This window comes from Chelonia mydas, chromosome 2 (genome assembly GCF_015237465.2).
Source record: "Chelonia mydas isolate rCheMyd1 chromosome 2, rCheMyd1.pri.v2, whole genome shotgun sequence".
NCBI lineage: Eukaryota > Metazoa > Chordata > Testudines > Cheloniidae > Chelonia > Chelonia mydas.
Window position 1 is genome coordinate 114,989,397 of NC_057850.1, and position 22,447 is coordinate 115,011,843.

General features: G+C 45.0%; 1 protein-coding gene across 5 annotated transcripts in view; it reads right to left on the minus strand.

Annotated features, from left to right (window-relative positions):
- The window catches only part of FARS2 (phenylalanyl-tRNA synthetase 2, mitochondrial), a 371,424-nt gene that overhangs the window by 220,045 nt on the left and 128,932 nt on the right, over positions 1 to 22,447 (minus strand). For all 5 annotated transcript variants that reach the window (XM_037893197.2, XM_037893195.2, XM_043540163.1 and 2 more), the window contains one exon: positions 21,706 to 21,837. In XM_037893197.2, coding sequence (XP_037749125.1) covers positions 21,706 to 21,837 — 132 coding nt within the window. The remainder of the gene's footprint in view (positions 1 to 21,705; positions 21,838 to 22,447) is intronic.

The following is a 22,447-nucleotide window of genomic DNA, read 5'->3' on the forward strand; positions in this document are numbered from 1 at the left end:
TCTGGCGGGAGGCCTGATGGTAACGAGAATACAGAGACTGGTGCCTCAACACCAGCGTCCGATGCCTCGTAGAAGGAGAGCATGAGCGTGGCGCCAGGAACCTGGGTCTTCTGGCCGGAGACCGAGGTTGCGGGGCTGAGGTCCTAGGCTATGGGGACATACACCTGTGAACAGGGGACCGATGGCGCTCCACTGCCCTTTGGGGGCGATCCCGTGGCCAGCTTGCCCTTGGATTTCAGGGCCTTAGCCAAGTCTGGTGCCTGGTGTGGCGTCTGTGGTGCCAGAAGACTCACTAGGTCTTTAGTCGCCTGGGTCCACCGCTGCTACCGGGAGTCGGATCCCTCGCTTGGCTACAGTGGTACCCCCTTGAAGATCCAGGGCAGACACGTGGCCTGAACTAAGTCCTTTGCCCAAAGCCTCCTTTCCTTCCTTAGATGGTGCCAGGGAGCCTTTTTTTCTCCCGCAGGTTCTTAGGCACCAGTGAGGGGGAATGTTGCCAGGCAGTACGCTCGGCACCGATGCAAAGGTGCTGGGAGCAGGGTCCATTTGGGAGGGCTCTGACGCTGGACAAGTGCAGCCTCCATGAGGAGGGCCCTCAACCGGACATCCCGTTCCTTCTGAGTTCTGGGATGAAAGTTCTTGCAAATTCTGCACTTATCTTTTATATTGGACTTCCCCAAGCACTTCAAACAGCTGTTGTGGGGGTCACTAACAGGCATCGGCCAGCTGCATGACGAACTCGGTTTGAAGTCCGGGGAACAGAGTATGCCCCGCTCTGGAGCGAAGTCCCAGCCAAGACTCTATCTATCATTAGGTTAGTAGTGAATCTAATGGCGAAGTTCCTAAGAACTATATACAAAGGAAGTAACAATGGACTGTTAAGAAGCGCTAATGCTCTTGCAATGCAAGACAAGACGCTCCAACCAACCATCATGGGCGCTAAGAAGGAACTGAGAGAGTGTAGGACCAGTGGCGCCTAATATACCAACGCATGAGCGCAGAACTCAAGAGGGCGTCACAGCCAGCCCTACGGATACCGCTAAAGCAAAAGCCTCCAACAACTGTGCATATGGGCCGGCACACACCTAGAATGGAATCGACATGAGCAAGGTCTCGAAAAAGAAAATCCTTGTTTTGTTTTATTTTTATTTCTCCCTTCTCTCTCCCAGATTTGGAGAGGAGGCTTCATAGGGCAGAGGTCACTGGTAGAGTAGGGAGCTGGGCAGGACTAGACTTGGGCCAATCAGCTTGTGTTTCTTGATAGATGAAGAGCCTTAATGATATATTCCCAGCAAATGTAGGGAAGTCTGAGGTATTTGGGCTATGAAGCGCAAATGTTAAAAAAACAAAAACAAAAAAACCCATGCTTAAACAATAGAAAGTATGTACAAAGCTACTGTCGTATATTTACTTCTAATTTCCATACATTATGAGACATAAAGATTCCCCCATAATTATACTGCAATATGGAAGTTAGTACTTATTGTCGATGCTCCTTCCATAAGCATTATATTGCATAATCTAATGTTAAACTGTTTGCTTATTTATTGCTGCTATTGATATACGGAATATCCTTTAAGTGTTAGAAGTAACTGGTTCTTTCATTGACTTTTTCATGTGCAATGGTAAACTTCAGTAATAACTGGTTGGTCCATTGCCTGGCTCCACCCTTTACTGTAGAACAGCCGCTTTTCAGCTCCACCAAGCATAGGAATACCAAACCTACTCCAGTCTCTTTGTTGCTCTCTGGAAATATGATAAGGTCCAGATTTCATTCACAGGAGAGCCATTTCCTTTCCTGATGCAATATGTTCCAAATCTGATATGCTATATTCTCTCCTAATCCCGGTGAGCCACTGGGTTGTTATGATTACACAGGCCTAAGTACAAGCAAACCTGAACATCTGAAGGTTAAACTTAAACTAAGGCATTTAGGCTTAGGGTGACCATATTTCCCTATACTGAATATGGGACACCTAGTAAAATTACTCGTATTCAAGCAAATTCAATGGCAAACAATCGTACAAATGTTCAATCTAACATCAAGTTGACCGAGCCCCTGTTAAAAAGATATACTGTATAGTTGGATTCTTTTTATTTACCTTCTTATCTTTAAGGCTTTAGGGTTCACATGTGTGTCACCCATCCCCACACTCCCATACACCTCTCTCACAGAGGGGGGTTGACCGACCTACCGAACTGACCCTCCCCCAGGATGGACCCACCTCTCCTGGTACCTGCCACTGTGTCTTCCCAAGCCAACACAGGGACAGGGGGCATGCAGGGTCACATGCCCACCCTTCCCAGATTTCTGACAGGGTTCACACCAGAATGTGGCTAGCAGCAGTCTATATGCACTTTGTGGGAGGGAAGAAATGGGAGCTGCTTCCAGCTGCAGGGGAGGGGAAGGGATGACCTGGCCCATGTCCTTGCAGAGCTCTTCTCTTCCCCCTCTCACTCCCGTGTGTGGCTGGAAGCGTCTTGTCCCTTCCTGACCGCACAGTGTTGAAAGGCAGCTAACACCTCCAGGCTGCTGCTGGCCACTGACATAACCCAGCCGCCTCCTGTCCCCTTGCTACAGCACAGGCAGGAAGGATTTAAACCCTAAGGATGCATTGTGCACCAGGGCCCAGGCAACCTGACTGCAGGGGCTTCAGTGAACCTGGCCAGAGAGGTGGCTCAGCAGAGGAGGGTGCATAGGGACTCAGGGCGGGATGTGTGCAATGAGGGTGCTACGCCCCTGCCCCAGGGGCTGCTGTGAAGCCTGCAAGTTCGGGGCATGAACAGGCTAGCAATCTCTCCCCCCCACTCACCATTCCAGAGCTTAGCTGAGAGGCAAAGAGGCTTCCCTGTGCCAGCGCTATGCGGGGCTTTGGCACATGCAGGGCTCGGCTCCTCCTGGCCAGTGTTCCGGGCCAGAGCATCAGCCCAGCCAGAGGCAGTAGGAGAAGGAAGGAGCCTGCCTGCCAGGCTGCTGGTGAACTGAGCATTCTGGCCAGGGGCTGATTCTCCGCACAGTGCTGGGAGTGGGGTGCGCCCCACAGGGGCAGAGGGAAGGGGAGATATGGAGGAGCAGCGGGACTGTGGGGGCCAAGAGGCAAAGCAGGGACAGGACAGCTAGAGGTGGAGCATGTAAAGGGCCACTGGGTGGGCAACAGCGGTGACATGTAAGCGGCCACTGTCTGGCACCTGCCCACACTCACCAGCCACCGCAGCTCACAGTGCGCAGCCAGTGCAGGCTGGAAATGGGATGGGGGGTGGGGCCCTGCTGGCTGAGATCCGGCATGTACTGATGGGGCGGGAGACAGCAAATACAGGGCAATTTGTCCGTTTTAAAGGAAAAGTTGGGACACCTGCAGGAGGGCTTAAAAACGGGAGATCAGGTCACCCTGCTTAGGCTACATCTACACTTATGGCGGTGTGCAGAGTACAGCTAGCACAGGTATAAACAGTGTTGTAGACAGTGAGACATGGCTTAAGCCAGTGGTTCTGAACCCGTGGGCCCCTTGTGGCCCAATCAGCACACAGCTGCAGCCCATGTGACAGCCTCAGAGCCATACAGGCAGTATATATATTGTGTGGATGCGGCCCACATAACAGAGAGAGCTGCATATGCAGCCCACAATGGTAAATAGGTTGAGAACCATTGGCTTAGACAAACAGAGTAGAGTACCCTACGTGCCTGAATCACCTAACACAGCTCTCTACCTGCCCAAGCAGTGCCTCCCACATCTACACTGCTATTTTTAGCAGTGTAATGTGTAGCGTCCCCCGACGGCTGGAGCCTTTTCCTGCCCCTGAGAAAGGCTCTGGCAGAGGGAAGCAGCGGGGAAAGGCTCCAGAGTCTTTCTCCGCTGCCTTCCCCCTGCCAGCACCTTTCGTTGTTGCCCCTCTACTGCTGGGGCCTTTCACTATTGTGTGGCGCTACAGACCACAATGACAAGTAGGGACACAGCTTGTCTTTCCCTGGGGCTTACAGCTACATGTGCAGTGCCTGTACTCTACACTACTGCCATAAGTGAAGATATAGCCTTTGTTATAGCAGTTAAAACGCAAGCTGTGACATTGGAGCTGACTTACAATATACTTATACAAAACAAAACAAAATTTCAAAATAATACAGGAGATTACTCTGGTTGTCAGAAAGTAGCGCTAGAAAATCATCTCTGCTTTCTCTGTTTCTTAATCATAGACAAAGGGTAAAGTCAAAGAGAGAGAGAGCATATACAGCTTCAGACAGCCATAGGGGAAAACTCTGCCCATTTACCCAACCTACAAACATGAAAGTCTGAAAGGCAAGAAGTGGCATGAATTGCACTATCTGTGATATATTTTAACATTAGTCTCCTCGACAAATAGATTTTGGACAGATAAGAAATAAAGTTTGCTTTTGCTGTCTGGCAAAGCGAAACAGTTTAATGCTGCACTGCTAGGAGTAGGTACAGACTCACATAAATAAAGTCTTCTCTCCATTCCTATTTGGCTAATCCTGGTAAGCATCGTACAGCCCAACAAAAATCTTGTGGAATCCCCCAATCAGATGAGGAAACTTGTTATTTGGATCAGAAAGGCAACAGCTCTTAGTTGCATAAAAACTAGAATCCTTATAAATGAGAACAAGATGAAACTGGGAGAAGAATTGTTTAAATAACTCTACAAAGGATCACATTTTGAAGCGTTCAGCACAGCATATTACAGTAATTAAAATACATTATTAGACTATATTCCTATTTGTATAAATAAAAGAAAGAAAACACTTCTGTGCTATAAATTGTTGCTGTTGAGGGTGCTGAGATCACCATCTTGTTTTGCTTTGGAATTACTTAATAAATCTCACACATTATTTAGCTGCCTCTTGTGTACAGCACTCTAATCCTCCTGTTGGATCCCAGGAAGATCAGTCATACTGAGGCTCCAAATCTTTAATGTCTTTTTTAATTTCCAAACATGAAGGAAAATGTGAGAAAGACACACTCTAACTACTGTATGTGTAATATTACCTCACAAGGCTTTAATATATCTAGCTGTATACAGTAACTGGTTTTTAAAATTCCAGTTGGACTACCTAATCATTCTCCCGGAGAGTAGAGTCTCTCACCCCTTCAGGGGAGAAAGTACTTATGTCATGCCCTCAAATAACCAGTCTAGCTGGCTCAGGGCCAGCATTAACTCAGAGCGTGTTAACATCTTGCAATGGTTTTGTGGGGAGGAGAAAATAAGGTCTGAAGTATAGGCTAGATTCCAGTACTGTGAGGGTATGGGATGAACGTTCCAAATGCAAATGAAGTCTTGTACCATCAAAGAGACATTACCCTCTAAATCCACTCACAGAATCAATCTAATGCTCAGCTGGTAATTTGTCCACAGACCATGCAAAGCCAATGTGGCGCCACATATTTAAACGCTGGTTCCAAGTTCTATAATAGCTTTTTAGTTCGAAACTCAATCCTGTACTAACCATCCCTGCAAATAAACAATATACCTCCCAGAAATAGGTATAACTGAATCGTCATAAAATGTATTGCAATATATTTGTTCATTCTTAGCAAACATATACAGACTGGGAATAAGGTTATATTAATTCTTTCAAAGAACACCAAATTCCAACATATACGATGAATCTGTCAGAGGTAATAAAGTCAGAGAAAGCAACATTTTAAGAATTTCGTGGGCTCATTTTGTATGAAAAACGATGAAAAACAAGTTAAACAAGCAGAGCTGTAAATTAAGAAACAGACAATAGACAAATTATCTTTACAAGAGGAAGAGGAAAAAAACCAGAAACCTTTACATAACTTTATAATACACTGTATGTGTTTGACCTGCAGCTGTAGCCATGGGTAACAGAAAACGGGAAAGCAACAACAAACAAAATACTGCCTCCTGAGACTTTAAGGGATATCACCTCTGTGTAGTCTGTCTCTCTGCCTTGCCCCAATTTATCAAGCCAAGACCAAAATTTCCTTTAGCCTTGTCCAAAAGAAAGCAAACCCAACCACCAATGGAAAAACCGTCTTCATCCAAACGTGGGAAGCAAACCATCCTTAACTAAATTTCCTTTTCAGCTGTGAGGAAGGAGAAAGGAAACTCTACATCCCCTCAAGAGTTTATCCCTAGCCTGCAACTGCTTCCACTTTATGGACTTGATCCTCCTGCTAGGTGCTGAGCACTCTGGCTCCAAAATCCTTAAGCATGTGCTAAAGTCCCACTGGTTTGAAATTTATGGGACTTCAGCACACATTTAAGTGTTTTGCTGCATCAGGGCCTAAAGCACATTCATTTTGATGAGACAATCTCTTAAAATTGAGCATGTGCTTAAATGATCTGCTGTATTCAGAACAGGCTGCTGAGCACCTTGCATGATACAGCTCCAAATAAAGACCGGAGTGCAGACACACTCCTTTTCTAATAGGGAGACTGAGCATCTTCTCTGAGATAGGTCAGGTCCTCTGTCTTATTCCCTTTTTAATCTGTCAAGACCTGCTCTGCCTATATTAGCTTAGGGCCCCCAGAACACACTACACACATATGTAGACAGTAATATCCACACGATATGTTGTGGACCACCAAGATCAATTTATCATACTTCTCTGAACAGCTCACCTATGCCTTTCCCCCTTAAGCCAACTCTACCAGGACTTCCTCCAAAATTCCCTGAGTTTAGACGATTAAAGTAAAATTTCACCAGCTATTAACTATCAAATTGGGTATGTCCCTGGGATTGGCCAGCTCTGGCAATCATATAGCATACAACTGCCAGATAGCTCTGTTTACATTTAAATAAAACCCCAAACTCCCCAGCTCTTTTACTTACGGAAGTAGAGCTCAAATCACTAGGCAGCTTTGAGAAGAAGGACGGCCCTGTGGTTAGGTAACTTGCCTAGGACTTGGGAGACTCTGCTCCATCACAGACATCCTGTGTGACCTTGGGCAAGTCACTTAGCCTTTCTGTGCCTCAGTGCCTCATCTGTAAAATGGAAATAATAGCACTCCCCACCTCATATGGATGTTGTAAAGATAAATACATTAAAGATTGACAAGCGCTCAGATATCATTGTGTGGGCCATTTAAGTACCTTAGCTAGAAAGTCACTGGATAAAAAGAGATTTTGTTTTCCACTAAAAGATTTGTGATGAGGGCAGCTGAGCCTCAAGAGGGAGAGTAAAATTACTCTGGGTGTCTTGTTTGAAAAGTACAACCTTTATTCAGCGTAACACTGGAGGCGTTTTATGCACCTATGTGCTCAACCCATTGATATGCAATTGTAACTTAACTTCACCTTAAAGCAGAGGTCCCCATACTGTGGGGCACCCCCCCCCCACAAGGGATTGCGGAGGAACGTTCACAGGGACGTGGCTGGGGTGTGGAGGGAGCACCACCCAGCTATGCTCCGGCCCCTCCCCAAGCTGTGGCCTCTGCCTCCTTACCCCTGTCTGTGTCACCACGGCCCCTCCAGGAGCTGTGGCCCCACTTCCAGCCCCAACTCAGGGGGATAGGGGAGGTGCGGCAGACAGGGGTAAGGGGAAGGTAAGGTAAAAAGTTTGGGGACCACTGACTTAAAGGTTTTGTAAGGATGTGCGTATGTGTACTCTACTATATCTATACATACATACATACGCACACACACTTAAATATTTCAAGATTCCTGCAGTGTTAGTGCTCAAAAAGACGTTAGGTTGGGTAGAACACATTGGGTTTGCATGCTGGATAGGCCATATGCTCCATCTGTTGAAACATTTTAATGCAATTTATCAGGCAAGACTCAAAATAAAGAGCTGGATGAGACATTAAATTTCCCATTCCCCAAAACTCCCCGCCCTCCCACTGCTTGATAAATTAAAATCCTACATCTCTAAAATGTAACTCAGAGTATATTAATAAATTAAACAAGTAAAACTGTCCCTTCAAGGTAGCATTAGCAAGGTTTTTCCATTAGCTATAAATTCACTGCTTATTAAGCACGATACGGAGTTTGGTTGTGTCAAAACCAGAGCCTAAAACAACTGAAGGGTTAAGAATTTGGAGCTGCCATTCTCCTTTAGAAAGCATGTGTAAAAATAAATAAATAAAATAATCAAATGTTTAGAGTGCTACAGCTAAGATTACACGTTAAAATTTTTATTGTGCAGAAGATGGCAGCACTGGGCTCAGTAACACTTTAAGTGCTGGAATTAAATACTGTAGCTAAGCTGTCAGTGTTTTAAAACAGGGAAAAAAAACATTTCGAGGAATAGCATCTAACTTTCACCTCACACAATACTTTGTGGCAAGTATGCTTTTGCCTTAAAACCCCTCACATTCAGAGGAAGAGCTTGCTTCAGTGAAATTGGTTTAGTTCCTGCAAACTCTTTTCTTTGTGTTTCTCTGTCTATGAGGAAGGCACGTTATCAGGCTCATTAGTTTTCACTCACAACAATCTTAGGACTGAATACATAAGGATTGACAACAATAAATGGTCAGCAAAGTGCTTTCACTGCAACTTCAAGATATTATACACACTCCTTTCAACCTCAGCACTGCACAGCAATGTTTGAATGGAGAATACAAACAAATGCAAACTGTGCAGAATTTCTCCGTATCCTTGTCAAAGGCCTCATTCCGTCACTGAAGTCGGAGCAATCCCCTTCCCTTCCATTTTAGCCAACTGACATTTTCTCTGCCAAGCTCTCCTCATATCCATTGCATTCATCCTCAATCCCCAAAAAACAGGCAAATCGCCATCTCTGAGGGCTATGCCAGTGCTACTTTCTGAACGGGAAGGCAGGAGATACATGCGCAGCAACGAGCCTTGCCAACTCTCCCCACTAGCAGCTTCAATACAGCAGCACTTACGATTAAGGCTAAGATTTAGTCATGGGTATTTTTAGTAAAAATCCTGGACAGGTCACTGGCAATGAAAAAAATTCATGGGTGCTGCTTTGGTGGGTCTTGGGGAAAAACATCTGGCCCCTGCTCTTGCAGCGAGGGCTGACTGTCCCCGGATGCCCGCTGCTCCAAGGTCCCCAGGGACTGCTGCTCTGATGCCCTCCAGAGCAGTCCCCGGAACCGCTGCTGCACCAGGTCTACTGCTCTGGGGCTGCCCCCAGGACCACTGCTGCTTGGGCGGCCCCCAGAGCCTGCAGCGCCAGCTGCTGCTTGGGTGGCCCCTGGAGCCAGCTGCTGCTTGGGCGGCCCCCGGAGCCAGTTGCTCGGATGGCCCTGGAGCCACTCCACCAGCGGCTGGTGCAGCTGGCCTCGGGGCCACCCCAGCAGCCACCCAGGGCCAGCTGCTCGGGCGGCCTTGTGGTCAGCCACACTGGCAGCTGCGGAAGTCATGGAGGTCCCAGAAAGTCACCGAATCCGTGACTTCCATGACAGACTTGCAGCCTTACTCATGGTTCACAAGCGCTCGGTGTGTGATATCGATAGCGGTTGCACTTAGACCGGGAACTACTGTTTTTCAGAAAGTCTTAATATACATCCTACTAGTTATTACTACTATTATTCATTATTATTTGTATTGCAGTAGAGCCTAGGAGCCCTGATCATGGATCAGCAAACCATTGTACTAGGGGCTGTACAAACACAAAACCAAAAAACCCCAAAGAGCTTACGTTGTGCTTAAAAGCTTCAATACTTTATTTTCTAATTGTTGAGTGTTAATTATAGTAACCATAACTTTATATTAATATGACTTTTATACATGAATTTTAATATAAATAATATTTAAATACACAGTTTTACTATTAGCAAAAAAGACCCCACACAAGATGAAATTTAAAAAAAATCTAGAACTAGATTTTATACTGATTATGATACTGAATTTCCTTCTATCCAGCTCCCTCTCTTTGCACTACAGTAAATTTCCAAAGTTCTGCATCACTAACTTCAGCCTTTGGGGAACATGTAACTGCATTCCTTACTCTGTGCCTTCGGAATAATAAGAATTTTCTAAACAGCTGAAATAAATCTCTACAACAGGTGGAGTTTTTGGTTTTTAGACAGATTAGATATATTGATAGTGTTTAAGCCAGAAGGGACCATAAGATCATCAAATTTGACCTGCTGTATATCCTTGCGTATTACACAGACCAATAAATTTTACTCAATTTGACGACAAGATATCTTCCAGAAAAGTATCGAGTCTTGATTTGAAGACATCAAGAGATAGAGAATCCACCATTTCCCTTGGTTGTTTGTCCAATGATTAATCACTCTCATTGTTAAAAATTCATGCCTTATTTCTAATTTGAATTTGTCTAGTTCACCTTCCAACCATTGGTTATGCCTTATCCACGAGATTACAAAGCCCTTTAGTACCTAGTATTCTCTCCCCATGAAGGTACTTATGCACTATAATCAAATCACCCCTCAAATCTTCTTTGTCATAAACTAAACAGATTGAGCTCTATACATCTCTCACTATGAGGGATTTACTCCAGTCTTCCAATTATTTTTGTGGTTCTTTTCTGCACCCTCTCCACTTTTTCCAACATCCTTGTTAAGCTGTGGATACCAGAACGGTATGCATATTTCAGAAATGGTCTCACCAATGCCATACACAGAAATGCAATCACCTCCCTACTCCCACTCACTACTCCCCCTGTTTATACAAGCATGGACCACACTGGCCCATTTTGCCACATCTTCACGTGGGGAGCTCACGTTGAGTTGCTTATTTACGCTAACCTCTAAATTCTTTTCAGAGTCACTTCCTTCCATGGTACAGTCCCCCATTCTATATGTATGGCCTGCATTTCTTGTTCCTAGAGGCATAATTTTGCATTTGGCTGTATTAAGCACATTTTGTTCAAATGGGCCCAGTTTACCAAGCAACCCAGATGGCTCTGTATGACTGTCCTGTCTTCAGCATTATTTATCACTTCAAAACTAGTTACATAGGCAGGCCGAAGACCTGGAGGAAAAATCTGGCACCATATTCTCAGTGGGGTTATAAAGAGTAGCCTTCCTGGTATATGCATTGCAATTTTCTTTTAAACAGTCAATAACACTGCAATCTCTTCTCTCCCTTTTACACTTCAGGATTTTTATTTTGGAATCAAACACCATCACAATGGGCACCCTGACTGACCTCAGCACAGAGATCAATATCTGAATGGGTATGAAGAATGAACAACCCCCATATCCCATTCAGTGAGCCTTTAAGGAGGAGGTCAGCTTTAGAATCTTGGGTGAAGAAATCTGGTATAGTTTTTCTGAATATCAGAATCAGCTGAACCTTGAAAGTGAGGTATGACACTAAAACAACCCTATATAAGATAAAGCAATGAATCTTAGTTTATTTCAGAAATTTCAAATTTAATGTACTATTTTTTGTTGTCTCTGTCATTTCGGTTCTTTGTAACACATTCTGAAGGTCAATGTCAGACACTGGAGACCTAGCAGTGAGTTATGCTGTCAGGAAAGAGAGGCAAAGACACAAAGACTATGGAATCTTTTCTTCGATATAAAAAGACAAAAAAAAACCCCAGAAGACCAGGAAAGTGGGCAGTGAATGAAGCTAATAAAGCTTTTGCTCTTGCACAAATTTGATTGTTTTAAAGTACATATTCTATTTAAAGGTGACTGAAATCGAAGAAAGGCTTCTGTCAGAGATGGTCAAAGTTTACTTTGTCCTGCCCCAGCGGAGGAGGTTGGACTTGATGACGTCCTAGGATCACTTCCAGCCTTACATTTCCGTGATTCTCTGTAAAGATGAGTATCAGAAGCATTTTCAGTGGAAGAGAGTATTTGGGAAAACAATAGTTTAGCCCAGATTCCATAGGGCATTACAGCTACAATGGAATTCTTCACTCAAGACTAAATGTTCAAAACTGAAAATCTTAAATAATCTGGCAATATCATTTGAATTTGATATATCCTCAAGTTATCCTCCAAGAAACTGTATTAAGATATTACAAGCAGGAGAACTGTCATTGCAAGACACATGTGGTGTTGTTTAACTGTGTCGGTCCCAGTATATTAGAGAGACAAGATGGGTGAGGGAATATATTTTATTGGACCAACTTCTGTTGGTAAGAGAGACAAGCTTTCAAGCTACACAGAGTTCTTCTTCAAGTTTGGGAAAGGTACGAAGAGCGTCACAGCTAAACAGATAGTTTAGCTTTAGCATAAGTAGTTAGCATATATTCTGAGCCCTGGCCTACACTAGGAGTTGAGAGGTTTCAGAGTAGCAGCCGTGTTAGTCTTTATTCGCAAAAAGAAAAGGAGTACTTGTGGCACCTTAGAGACTAACACTGAATGCATCCGATGAAGTGAGCTGTAGCTCACGAAAGCTTATGCTCAAATAAATTTGTTAGTCTCTAAGGTGCCACAAGTACTCCTTTTCTTTTTACTAGGAGTTGAGGTCGAATTTAGCAGCGTTAAATCGATTTAACCCTGCACCCGTCCACCCGATGAAGCCCCCCCCCCTTTTTTTTTTTTTGACTTAAAGGGCTCTTAAAATTGATTTCCTTACTCTACCCCCGACAAGGGGATCAGCGCTGAAATCGGCCTTGCCGGGTCGAATTTGGGGTACCGTGGATGCAATTTGACGGTATTGGCCTCCGGGAGCTATCCCAGAGTGCTCCACTGTGACCGCTCGGGACAGCACTCTCAACTCAGATGCACTGGCCAGGCAGACAGGAAAAGGCCCGCAAACTTTTGAATCTCATTTCCTGTTTGGCCAGCATGGCAAGCTGCAGGTGAGTGCAAAGCTCATCAGCAGAGGTGACCATGCAGAGCTCATCAGCAGAGGTGGCCATGATGGAGTCCCAGAATTGCAAAAGAGCTCCAGCATGGACCGAATGGGAGATACGGGATCCGTGCTATCAGAACTCCGTTCCAGTTTTCGAAATGCCAAAACATTTGTCAAAATCTCCCAGGGCATGAAGGACAGAGGCCATAACAGGGACCCGAAGCAGTGCCACGTGAAACTTAAGGAGCTGAGGCATGCCTACCAGAAAACCAGAGAGGCGAACGGCTGCTCCGGGTCAGAGCCCCAAACATGCCGCTTCTATGCTGAGCTGCATGCCATTTTAAGGGGTTCAGCCACCACTACCCCAACCGTGTGCTTTGACTCCGTCAATGGAGAGGGAGGCAACACGGAAGCAGGTTTTGGGGATGAGGTAGAGGATGATGATGAGGTTGTAGATAGCTCACAGCAAGCAAGTGGAGAAACCGGTTTTCCCGACAGCCAGGAACTGTTTCTCACCCTGGACCTGGAGCCAGTACCCCCCGAACCCACCCCAGGCTGCCTCCTGGACCCACCAGGCGGAGAAGGGACCTCTGGTGAGTGTACCTCTTAAAATAGTAAACATGGTTTAAAAGCAAGTGTGTTTAATGATTAATTTGCCTTGGCATTCGCGGCCAGTACAGCTACTGGAAAAGTCTGTTAACGTGTCTGGGGGTGGAGCGGAAATCCTCCAGGGACATCTCCATAAAGCTCTCCTGGATGTACTCCCAAAGCCTTTGCACAAAGTTTCTGGGGAGGGCTGCCTCATTCCGTCCACCATGGTAGGACACTTCACCACACCAGGCCAATAGCACGTAGTCAGGAATCATTGCAGAACAAAGCACTGCAGCGTATGTTTGCTGGCATTCAAACAATATCCGTTCTTTATCTCTCTGTTATAGATTCATAGATATTTAGGTCAGAAGGGACCATTATGATCAGCTAGTCTGACCTCCTGCACAACGCAGGCCACAGAATTTCACCCACCACTCCTGCGAAAAACCTCTCACCTATATCTGTGCTATTGAAGTCCTCAAATCGTAGTTTAAAGACTTCAAGGAGCAGAGAATCCTCCAGCAAGTGACCCGTGCCCCATGCTACAGAGGAAGGCGAAAAACCTCCAGGGCCTCTTCCAATCTGCCCTGGAGGAAAATTCCTTCCCGACCCCAAATATGGCGATCAGCTAAACACATATGGGCAAGATTCATCAGCCAGATACTACAGAAAATTCTTTCTTGGGTAACTCAGATCCCACCCCATCTAATATCCCATCACAGGCCATTGGGCCTATTTACCATGAATATTTAATTACCAAAACCATGTTATCCCATCATACCATCTCCTCCATAAACTTATCGAGTTTAATCTTAAAGCCAGATAGATCTTTTGCCCCCACTGCTTCCCTTGGAAGGCTATTCCAAAACTTCACTCCTCTGATGGAAACTTCATATCCTCATGAGAGTGATATCATTCATGGTCACCTGGTTGAAATAGGGTGCTTTTCTTAAGGGGACATTCAGAGGTGCCCGTTCCTGCTGGGCTGTTTGTCTGTGGCTAAACAGAAATGTTCCCCACTGTTAGCCATGTGGTGGGGGGAGGGGTTAGCCATGCGGTGGGGGGAGGCAAAATGTGACCCTGTAACGAAAGCACATGTTCTATGTATGTAATGTTAACAGCAAGGTTTACCGTGAAAGAGTGTACCCATTGTTCTATAAAATGTGTCTTTTTAAATATCAGTGTCCCTTTTTTTTTCCTCCACCAGCTGCATGTGTTTCAAGGATCATAGGATCTTCTTCTTCCCAGAGGCTAGCGAAGATTAGAAGGTGAAAAAAAACACACTCGTGATGAAATGTTCTCTGACCTCAAGCTGTCCTCCCACACTGACAGAGCACTGATGAATGCATGGAGGCAGACAATGTCAGAGTGCAGGAGAGCACAAAATGAACGCGAGGAGAGGTGGTGGGCTGAAGAGAGTAAGTGGCGGGCTGAAGAGAGTAAGTGGAAGCAGTGTGATGAGAGGAGGCAGGATTCAATGCTGAGGCTGCTGGAGGATCAAACTAATATGCTCCAGCATATGGTTGAGCTGCAGGAAAGTCAGCTAGAGCACAGACCGCCGCTACAGCTCCTGTGTAACCAACTGCCCTCCTCCCCAAGTTCCATAGCCCCAGAAGCCTAAGAACGCTGTGGGGGGGGCCTCCAGCCACGCAGCCACTCCACCCCAGAGGATTGCCCAAGCAACAGAAGTCTAGCATTCAATAAGTTTTAGAGTTTTAAATTTTTAAAGTGCTGTGTGGTCTTGTCCTTCCCTCCTCCACCACCGCACCCAGCGCTTCCCTCCTCCACCACCACTCCCGGGCTACCTTGGCAGTTATCCCCCTGTTTGTGTGATGAATTAATAAAGAATGCATAAATGTGAAGCAACAATGACTTTATTGCCTCCGCAAGCTGTGATCGAAGGGGGGTGGGGAGGGCAGTTAGCTTATAGGGAAGTAGAGTGAACCGGGGGGGAAGTTGGGGGGGCGGTTTCATCAAGGAGAAACAAACAGAACTTTCACACCATAGCCTGGCCAGTCATGAAACTGGTTTTCAAAACTTCTCTGATATGCACCACACCCTCCTGTGCTCTTCTAACCGCCCTGGTGTCTGGCTGGGCGTAACCAGCAGCCAGGCGATTTGCCTCAACCTCCCACCCCGCCATAAACGTCTCCCCCTTACTCTCACAGACATTGTGGAGTACACAGCAAGCAGCAATAACAATGGGAATATTGGTTTCGCTGAGGTCTAAGCGAGTCAGTAAACTGCACCAGCGTGCTTTTAAACGTCCAAATGCACATTCTACCACCATTCTGCACTTGCTCAGCCTGTAGTTGAACAGCTCCTGACTACTGTCCAGGCTGCCTGTGTATGTCTTCATGAGCCATGGCATTAAGGGGTAGGCTGGGTCCCCAAGGATAACTATAGGCATTTCAACATCCCCAACGGTTATTTTCTGGTCTGGGAAGAAAGTCCCTTCCTGCAGCTTTTGAAACAGACCAGGGTTCCTGAAGATGCGAGCGTCATGTACCTTTCCCAGCCATCCCACGCTGATGTTGCTGAAATATCCCTTGAGATCCACCAGTGCTTGCAGCACTATTGAAAAGTACCCCTTGCGGTTTATGTACTCGCAGGCTTGGTGCTCCGGTGCCAAGATAGGGATATGGGTTCCGTTTATGGCCCCACCACAGATAGGGAATCCCATTGCAGCAAAGCCATCCACTATGACCTGCACATTTCCCAGGGTCACTACCCTTGATATCAGCAGATCTTTGATTCTGTTGGCTACTTGCATCACAGGAGCCCCCACAGTAGATTTGCCCACTCCAAATTGATTCCCGACTGACCGGTAGCTATCCGGTGTTGCAAGCTTCCACTGGGCTATTGCCACTCGCTTCTCAACTGTGAGGGCTGCTCTCATCTTGGTATTCATGTGCTTCAGGGCAGGGGAAAGCAAGTTACAAAGTTCCATGAAAGTGCCCTTACGCATGCGAAAGTTTCGCAGCCACTGGGAATCGTCCCAGACCTGCAACACTATGCGGTCCCACCAGTCTGTGCTTGTTTCCTGCGCCCAGAATCAGCATTCCACGGCATGAACCTGCCCCATTAGCACAATGATGCCCACATTGCCAGGGCCCGTGCTTTGAGAGAAGTCTGTGTCCATGTCATCATCGCTCTCGTCACCGCACTGATGTCGCCTACTCACCCGGTTTCGCTTTGGCAGGTTCTGGTGCTGCATATACTGCTGGATAATGTGCATGGTGTTTAATGTGCTCCTAATTGCCGAAGTGATCTGAGCAGGCTCCATGCTTGCCGTGGTATGGCATCTGCCAAGTAACTCAGGAAAAAAGGCGCAAAACGATTGTCTGCCGTTGCTTTCACGGAGAGAGGGAGGGCCTGACAACACGTACCCAGAACCACCCGCAACAATGTTTTTGCCCCGTTAGGCATTGGGATCTCAACCCAGAATTCCAATGGGCGGTGGAGACTGCGGGAACTGTGGGATAGCTACCCACAGTGCAACACTCAGGAAGTCGACCCTAGCCTCGGTACTGTGGAAGCACTCCGCCGAGTTAATGCACTTAAAGCATTTTGTGTGGAGACGCACACAATTGACAATATAAAAACAATTTCTAAAAAAACAACTTCTATAAATTTGAATTTCGTAGTGTAGACATACCCTAAGGGACCATTCAAGGGGAAGTGTCACTACTTCACTTTTAATGCCTAACAGCTTTGGGGCAGGGAACTTATCTCTTAATCAGCCTATAAAGCTCATTTATATTTCTGCCCAAATATATAGAAAATAAATAAAAGACAGCATAAAAATCATCCAATGTGTGGCATCCTCAAGGCCTCTTTAAAATATAGCCATAGCAGAGCACTGTGCACAGGCAACTTAGTTCTGAGTGATAGCTTTTGGTCATCTCACAAACAAATACTTCACATTTATGCAATAATACAAAGGGAAAAAATGTAATTGTAGCTAAGGCTTGTTTTTTTCCATAGAAAAGTGCCATTTTTTATGGAAGAAAAAGGTAAATTTCACTGGGCAACATAAAATTTCATAAATACATGTCTTAATGACTCACATCAACCAAAAATGCTTGGTAAGGGGCCAGACATGTTTTGTTAGGAAGAAATACATAAAGAGTTTCTATTCATTGTTTACTATTTTGGAACTTTACTTCAAAATTTTCAGTATATCTAAGGAAAACTTTGACATAAATTGTTCAGAAAAACAATGTTTCAATAAAAGCAGTTTAAACACACATTCTAAAATTTTTACTGTAGAAAAGGTTTGGTTCAGCTGAAGTTCATTCTGCTGCAGTATCCTGTATGAATGCAAACTCCCTTGTTTCTGCTCTGGTGCTTATCAGTTAGCAGTGCAGCAGAACATGAAAAAGATCTTTTGGCACTTAGCCTGTGAACTGGCACACACAGCAAACTAACTGAAATATTCCCCAGCTGTGGCCAAGCCAGCCAAAAATGAATAATGTTTTTTTTAAAAAAATTCCATTCAATCCTACTGTGCTGAGTTCTAGAATATCTCCCATGGAGATTCTGAGTTAGCATTTTTCACAATAAGTGAGCAACTGGTGGGAAATTTTAAATTCATGTTTTTCATAGAGCAGTCAATTTCATGTTTTCCATGCAAGCTGTGATAACTGTGAAAATAATGTAGCTTCATTTATAGGCAAGTACTCTGGATGAAGTTTTGAGGCACACAACAACAAAAACCATGCGAAAGATGTGGTATTCACTTGCCAGGAAAAGATGAAGATCTCTCCCCTTGCATATGGCCAGGATGATAAACAAAGAACTGATGAAAGATGCTGGAGAAGCAGGTTACCGATAGATAGGCTTGGTAGAATTCTTCCCAGCCCCCCTCTTTTTATCCATTTTTAATTTGACAGTTGCAGGAAATTAAGGGGGAAGTATGATTGGGGGTAGTATTAGGGCACTGACAATGGTGTAGCTGCGGGAATCCTGTGCTACTGAGGGGTCCAAGATACCCGGACACAGGATGCAGGGGAGGCTGCGGTTCTGGTCAGCAGAGCAAAGGCCTCTGGCCAGGGCTGAAAGGAGGAAGATCAGCCTTCAGCCGTGGAGGAGGCCACCCCACTGCTGAACACTCCCTGCCTGGGGACAGCCCCCGCACTCAGGGCTAGTGAGTGAGTGCGGGACTGTGACAGCGGAGCTGCAGAGGGCTCCCTGCACAGCCGTGGAGCCAGTGACACTGGATCATTGCAGGCGCAAGGCTGGCTATGGTCCTAGCAGGGCAGAGCAGAGACCTCCCTGGTCGGGACTGCAAGGAGGAGAAGGACAAGCCCCCAACTGTGGAGGAGGCCACTCTGCTGATGAATGGCTCTGTCCCCTACGGCTGAGGGCTCATCCTCAACCTTGCAGCCCTGGCCAGGGGTCTCTACTCTGCCCTGCCAGGACCATAGCCTTCCCCACACCCTCGGCCTGCAGGAATCCAGTGTCACTGGCCCTGCAGCTGTGCAGAGAGCCCTCTCCACTGTCACAGACCCGCTCCCTCTCTCCTGTGACAGCAGGGCTGCAGAGGGTGCTCTGTGCCGCTGCTGTAGGGCCAGTGATACCCAATTTCTACAGGCCCAAGTGGGAGGCTGCACTAACTTGTATGGATGGATATGCTTTTCACCAATTTCAGGGTGTCAGCTGAAATCAATGTTTAACAACATCTATCAATTTAAATTAAGTCCTGCCAAGCCTTTATGTAGAGGGAAGAGATGGAGCCATGAAAACACCCCTCCGTGCACTATGGGGTGGAGACTTTGGAAAGGAAGTTCCAGTCCTCCCGACAATCAAGATGAAGGAACTAGGAGGCACAATTTTGATTTCTAACAGCCATGAGAAGTACTTCCCTTCTGGTCATAGTGTCAGGGCAATACTAAGGATTTTTAACTTTGTCTTGCGGGAGGCTTGTCACTATAACAAATTCTGAGAATCTATCAGTTTGAGTCATAATAATAAACAAGGCACCATCATAAATAAATGTTAAGTTGGCACTTTGGGGATATTCTGAGATCTGTGTGAATGGGACAGTAGCAACTATTACCTGTGTAGGCCACATCAAGTCATATGCAGTAATTACAAGCCACATTTCTTAATAAATAAATACATAAATAAACAAACATACATACATTTTGGTTTTGTCTGTATTAAGTTTACTGCAAGGTCCTGTATATTTAATCTTTAACTAAACAACAAAAGAGGGCAAGAGTAGCTTTATGGTGTTTCAGTGGCTGGGATGTGTTTCATACTAGTGCTAAGCCTGGGCACTTCTATTTGCAAAAGTGAATTCTGAACAAGCTGGAGGAAGTGGGGGATTGAAAGCCTACTGCATCTTGAATCGCAAGTAAATAAGACGACTCCTCAAATTAAAAACAAGCTTCTAGCCTCCCAGCACATCTCACCAGAGATGTCAATACACTTTCAAGCTTTAAATTTTTCACAGTTCCTACTTGTTTTTTCCAATTTGTAATATCCTCTGAGCAATCTCAAAATAAAATGTCTTCTTTTCTCAACAACTTTGTCTCTTTCTGTTTGACAAACATTGATTCCTTTCTTTTTGTTCCGCACCTGCAATGCATTTTGCTTTGAATTGAGCTGAAATTAACAAGACTCTTTTGGTCTGTACATCATCATCATCACCATCATCAACTGACCTGGATGGGAAACGGTTTTCCCATCCCATAAAAGCTCAAGATTCCAAAAATATTCTTGTTCCTCCTCAGTACAAAACTGAGACCTTTCAAAGATTTTCAAGGAAAATGAGAGAGATACCCTTTCTGAATCCGGGGGAGACTTGAACCTGGGACTCTCACATCAAAGGTGGGTGCCCTAAGCACCTGGCTATTAACTATTCTGGGATGATGCCCTCTCAATGTCTCCAATTGGAGCTGTCCCACTTTGTATAAATAATTAAATGTTCACTGGGCCAGAGACAGACTGACTCCATATCAGTGATCAGGGCACTTACCTGGGATGTGAGAAATCCAGGTTAAATGCCTACTTTAAAGAATATTAAAAAAAGAGGAATTTAGAATCTACTAAAGACCGATATACGTCTACATCAGAAACACAACCGTGGCCCAGCTGCAGCACTGCAGCTTGCAATGCTGTAGCATAGATAGTTACTGCAGCAACAGAAGGGGTTCTTCCATCACTGTAGGTAATCCACCTCTCTGAAAGGGGATAGAGCTGTCTACACTAGGGCTTAGGTTGGCTTAACTACGTCTCTAAGGGCTTGGCTATGCTACCCACTGGATCGACGGGCAGTGATCGATCCAGCGGGGGTCAATTTATCACGTCTAGTCTAGATGCGATAAATCAACCGCCGAGCACTCTCCCGTTACTCCTGTACTCCACTGGAGCGAAAGGCGCAGGCGGAGTCGACAGGGAAGTGGCTGCAGTCGACTCACTGTAGCGAAGACACTGCGGTGAGTAGGTCTAAGTACGTCGACTTCAGCTACGTTATTCACGTAGCTGAAGTTGCATGACGTAGATCGATCCCCCGCCCCCTCCTGCCCCCAGTGTAGACCAGGCCGCCTCAGGGTTGTAAATTTTTCATATCCCTGAGTGATGTAGCTAGGTTGACCTAAGTTTTAGGTGTAGACCAGGCCAGAAATAGCTTAAGAAAACCTACAGCAACAAAACACACTAAATACACCATAACAGGAACACCTGGAGGCCGCAACCTTACCCGTTTGCACAAAATAGATGAGTAGTATTCCAAAGGGCCATTGGTATGTAATAAACGACAACTGCTGTTTATTCCGGGGGAGCTGCAGTTTCCCATCCACTCCAAAAATCAAGGCCATGAAGTAGTGAATTTGAAAATACTTGAAAAGTAATCCCATTATCTTTTTCTTTCCTTTTTTGTAATCTTTAGAGGATAACTCATGTCAGGCAACCAACCATATCTCTGTAATTTCAATTAAATTAATTGTTGTTGCTCTTGAAACAGTATATGATCATCAGTACAAATAAACAACATATAAAAGGAGAATATTTACCCAATTAACATATAGTGGTAGCTAAGATGCCACAGTGTTCTCCTATGTGTGTGCTGTTTTGCTAACAGCATTTTTTAATCATAACTATTTGAATAGATTAGGCTTGATTTGAATGACAGGAGAATTTGTCTGTCAATTAATTAGTTTATCTTTTAAAATTAAGGGTCCTCCCACCCCACAAATTCCCTAAAAAAAGCCATGGTTTCAGTTTTTGGGCTCCAACTAGCTGGCTAGCTTGGTGCCCTAACAGCATGCAGCGTGCAATCTGTCTGCAGTCTTTCTGCTGCTCCTGCTAGTAACAGAGATGTGTGTGTGTGCAGCACACTCTGAAGGAAAAGGGAGTTGGAGACTGTGAAACTGATTGTGCTAGAAGTGTTTGCTAATAGAGATGTCAATGAAGTAGAGAAGTTTCAGTACCTGAGTTAACTAGCTGCTGCTCCATGACCCCGCAGCCCAGCACCTCCATCCATTCTCCTTGGAAGTTGATCTCCATCTCAAAGGAAGGGTGAGTAAACGGGAAGTAGCAGTCTACCCATCTAATTTCCAGTCCTGTACCATTGTTTAAAAATAAATAAATAAAAAGAGTAAGTATTTAAAAGGCTACCTCCTCCAACCCTGTGTAAAACTTGTCCTTCAGTTAATGACACCAATTACTGTAATCCTGAGAAAATAAATAGCAAACAAACTAATTTGCAGCACTTTTGTGCAAGGTAATAAATCTTGCAACTTGTGAAAAAATGGCTATGTCTTTTCTAATATGAAAAACACTTTGTGCAATTCAGGCACCCTTTGAAACCAAATCAATCACTTGTCAAATTCCAGCAACCACCTGGCAGAGAAGGAAAATGAGCCAAGATCATGGGATGGTAGGTAATTTTGTTATTCTCTGTAACAGAAAATGACTAAGATCCTCAAATATAGCTAACACTTTTTGTTGTGTTTTTATTATTTTTATTATTTTACAATTTTAATTATTACTTTAATGACACATTTAGGCAAATACGTTTCTGCCCTCCCCCCCCCCCCTTTTTTTTCTCCAAACACAGTAATCTTAACCTTTTTTAAAAATAAAGCTATTTTCCCTGAACGTGCTTGTGTATGAATATTTTATTAGACTACACATACGAGAATACATGATGGTGCAATGTGGTGTAACACA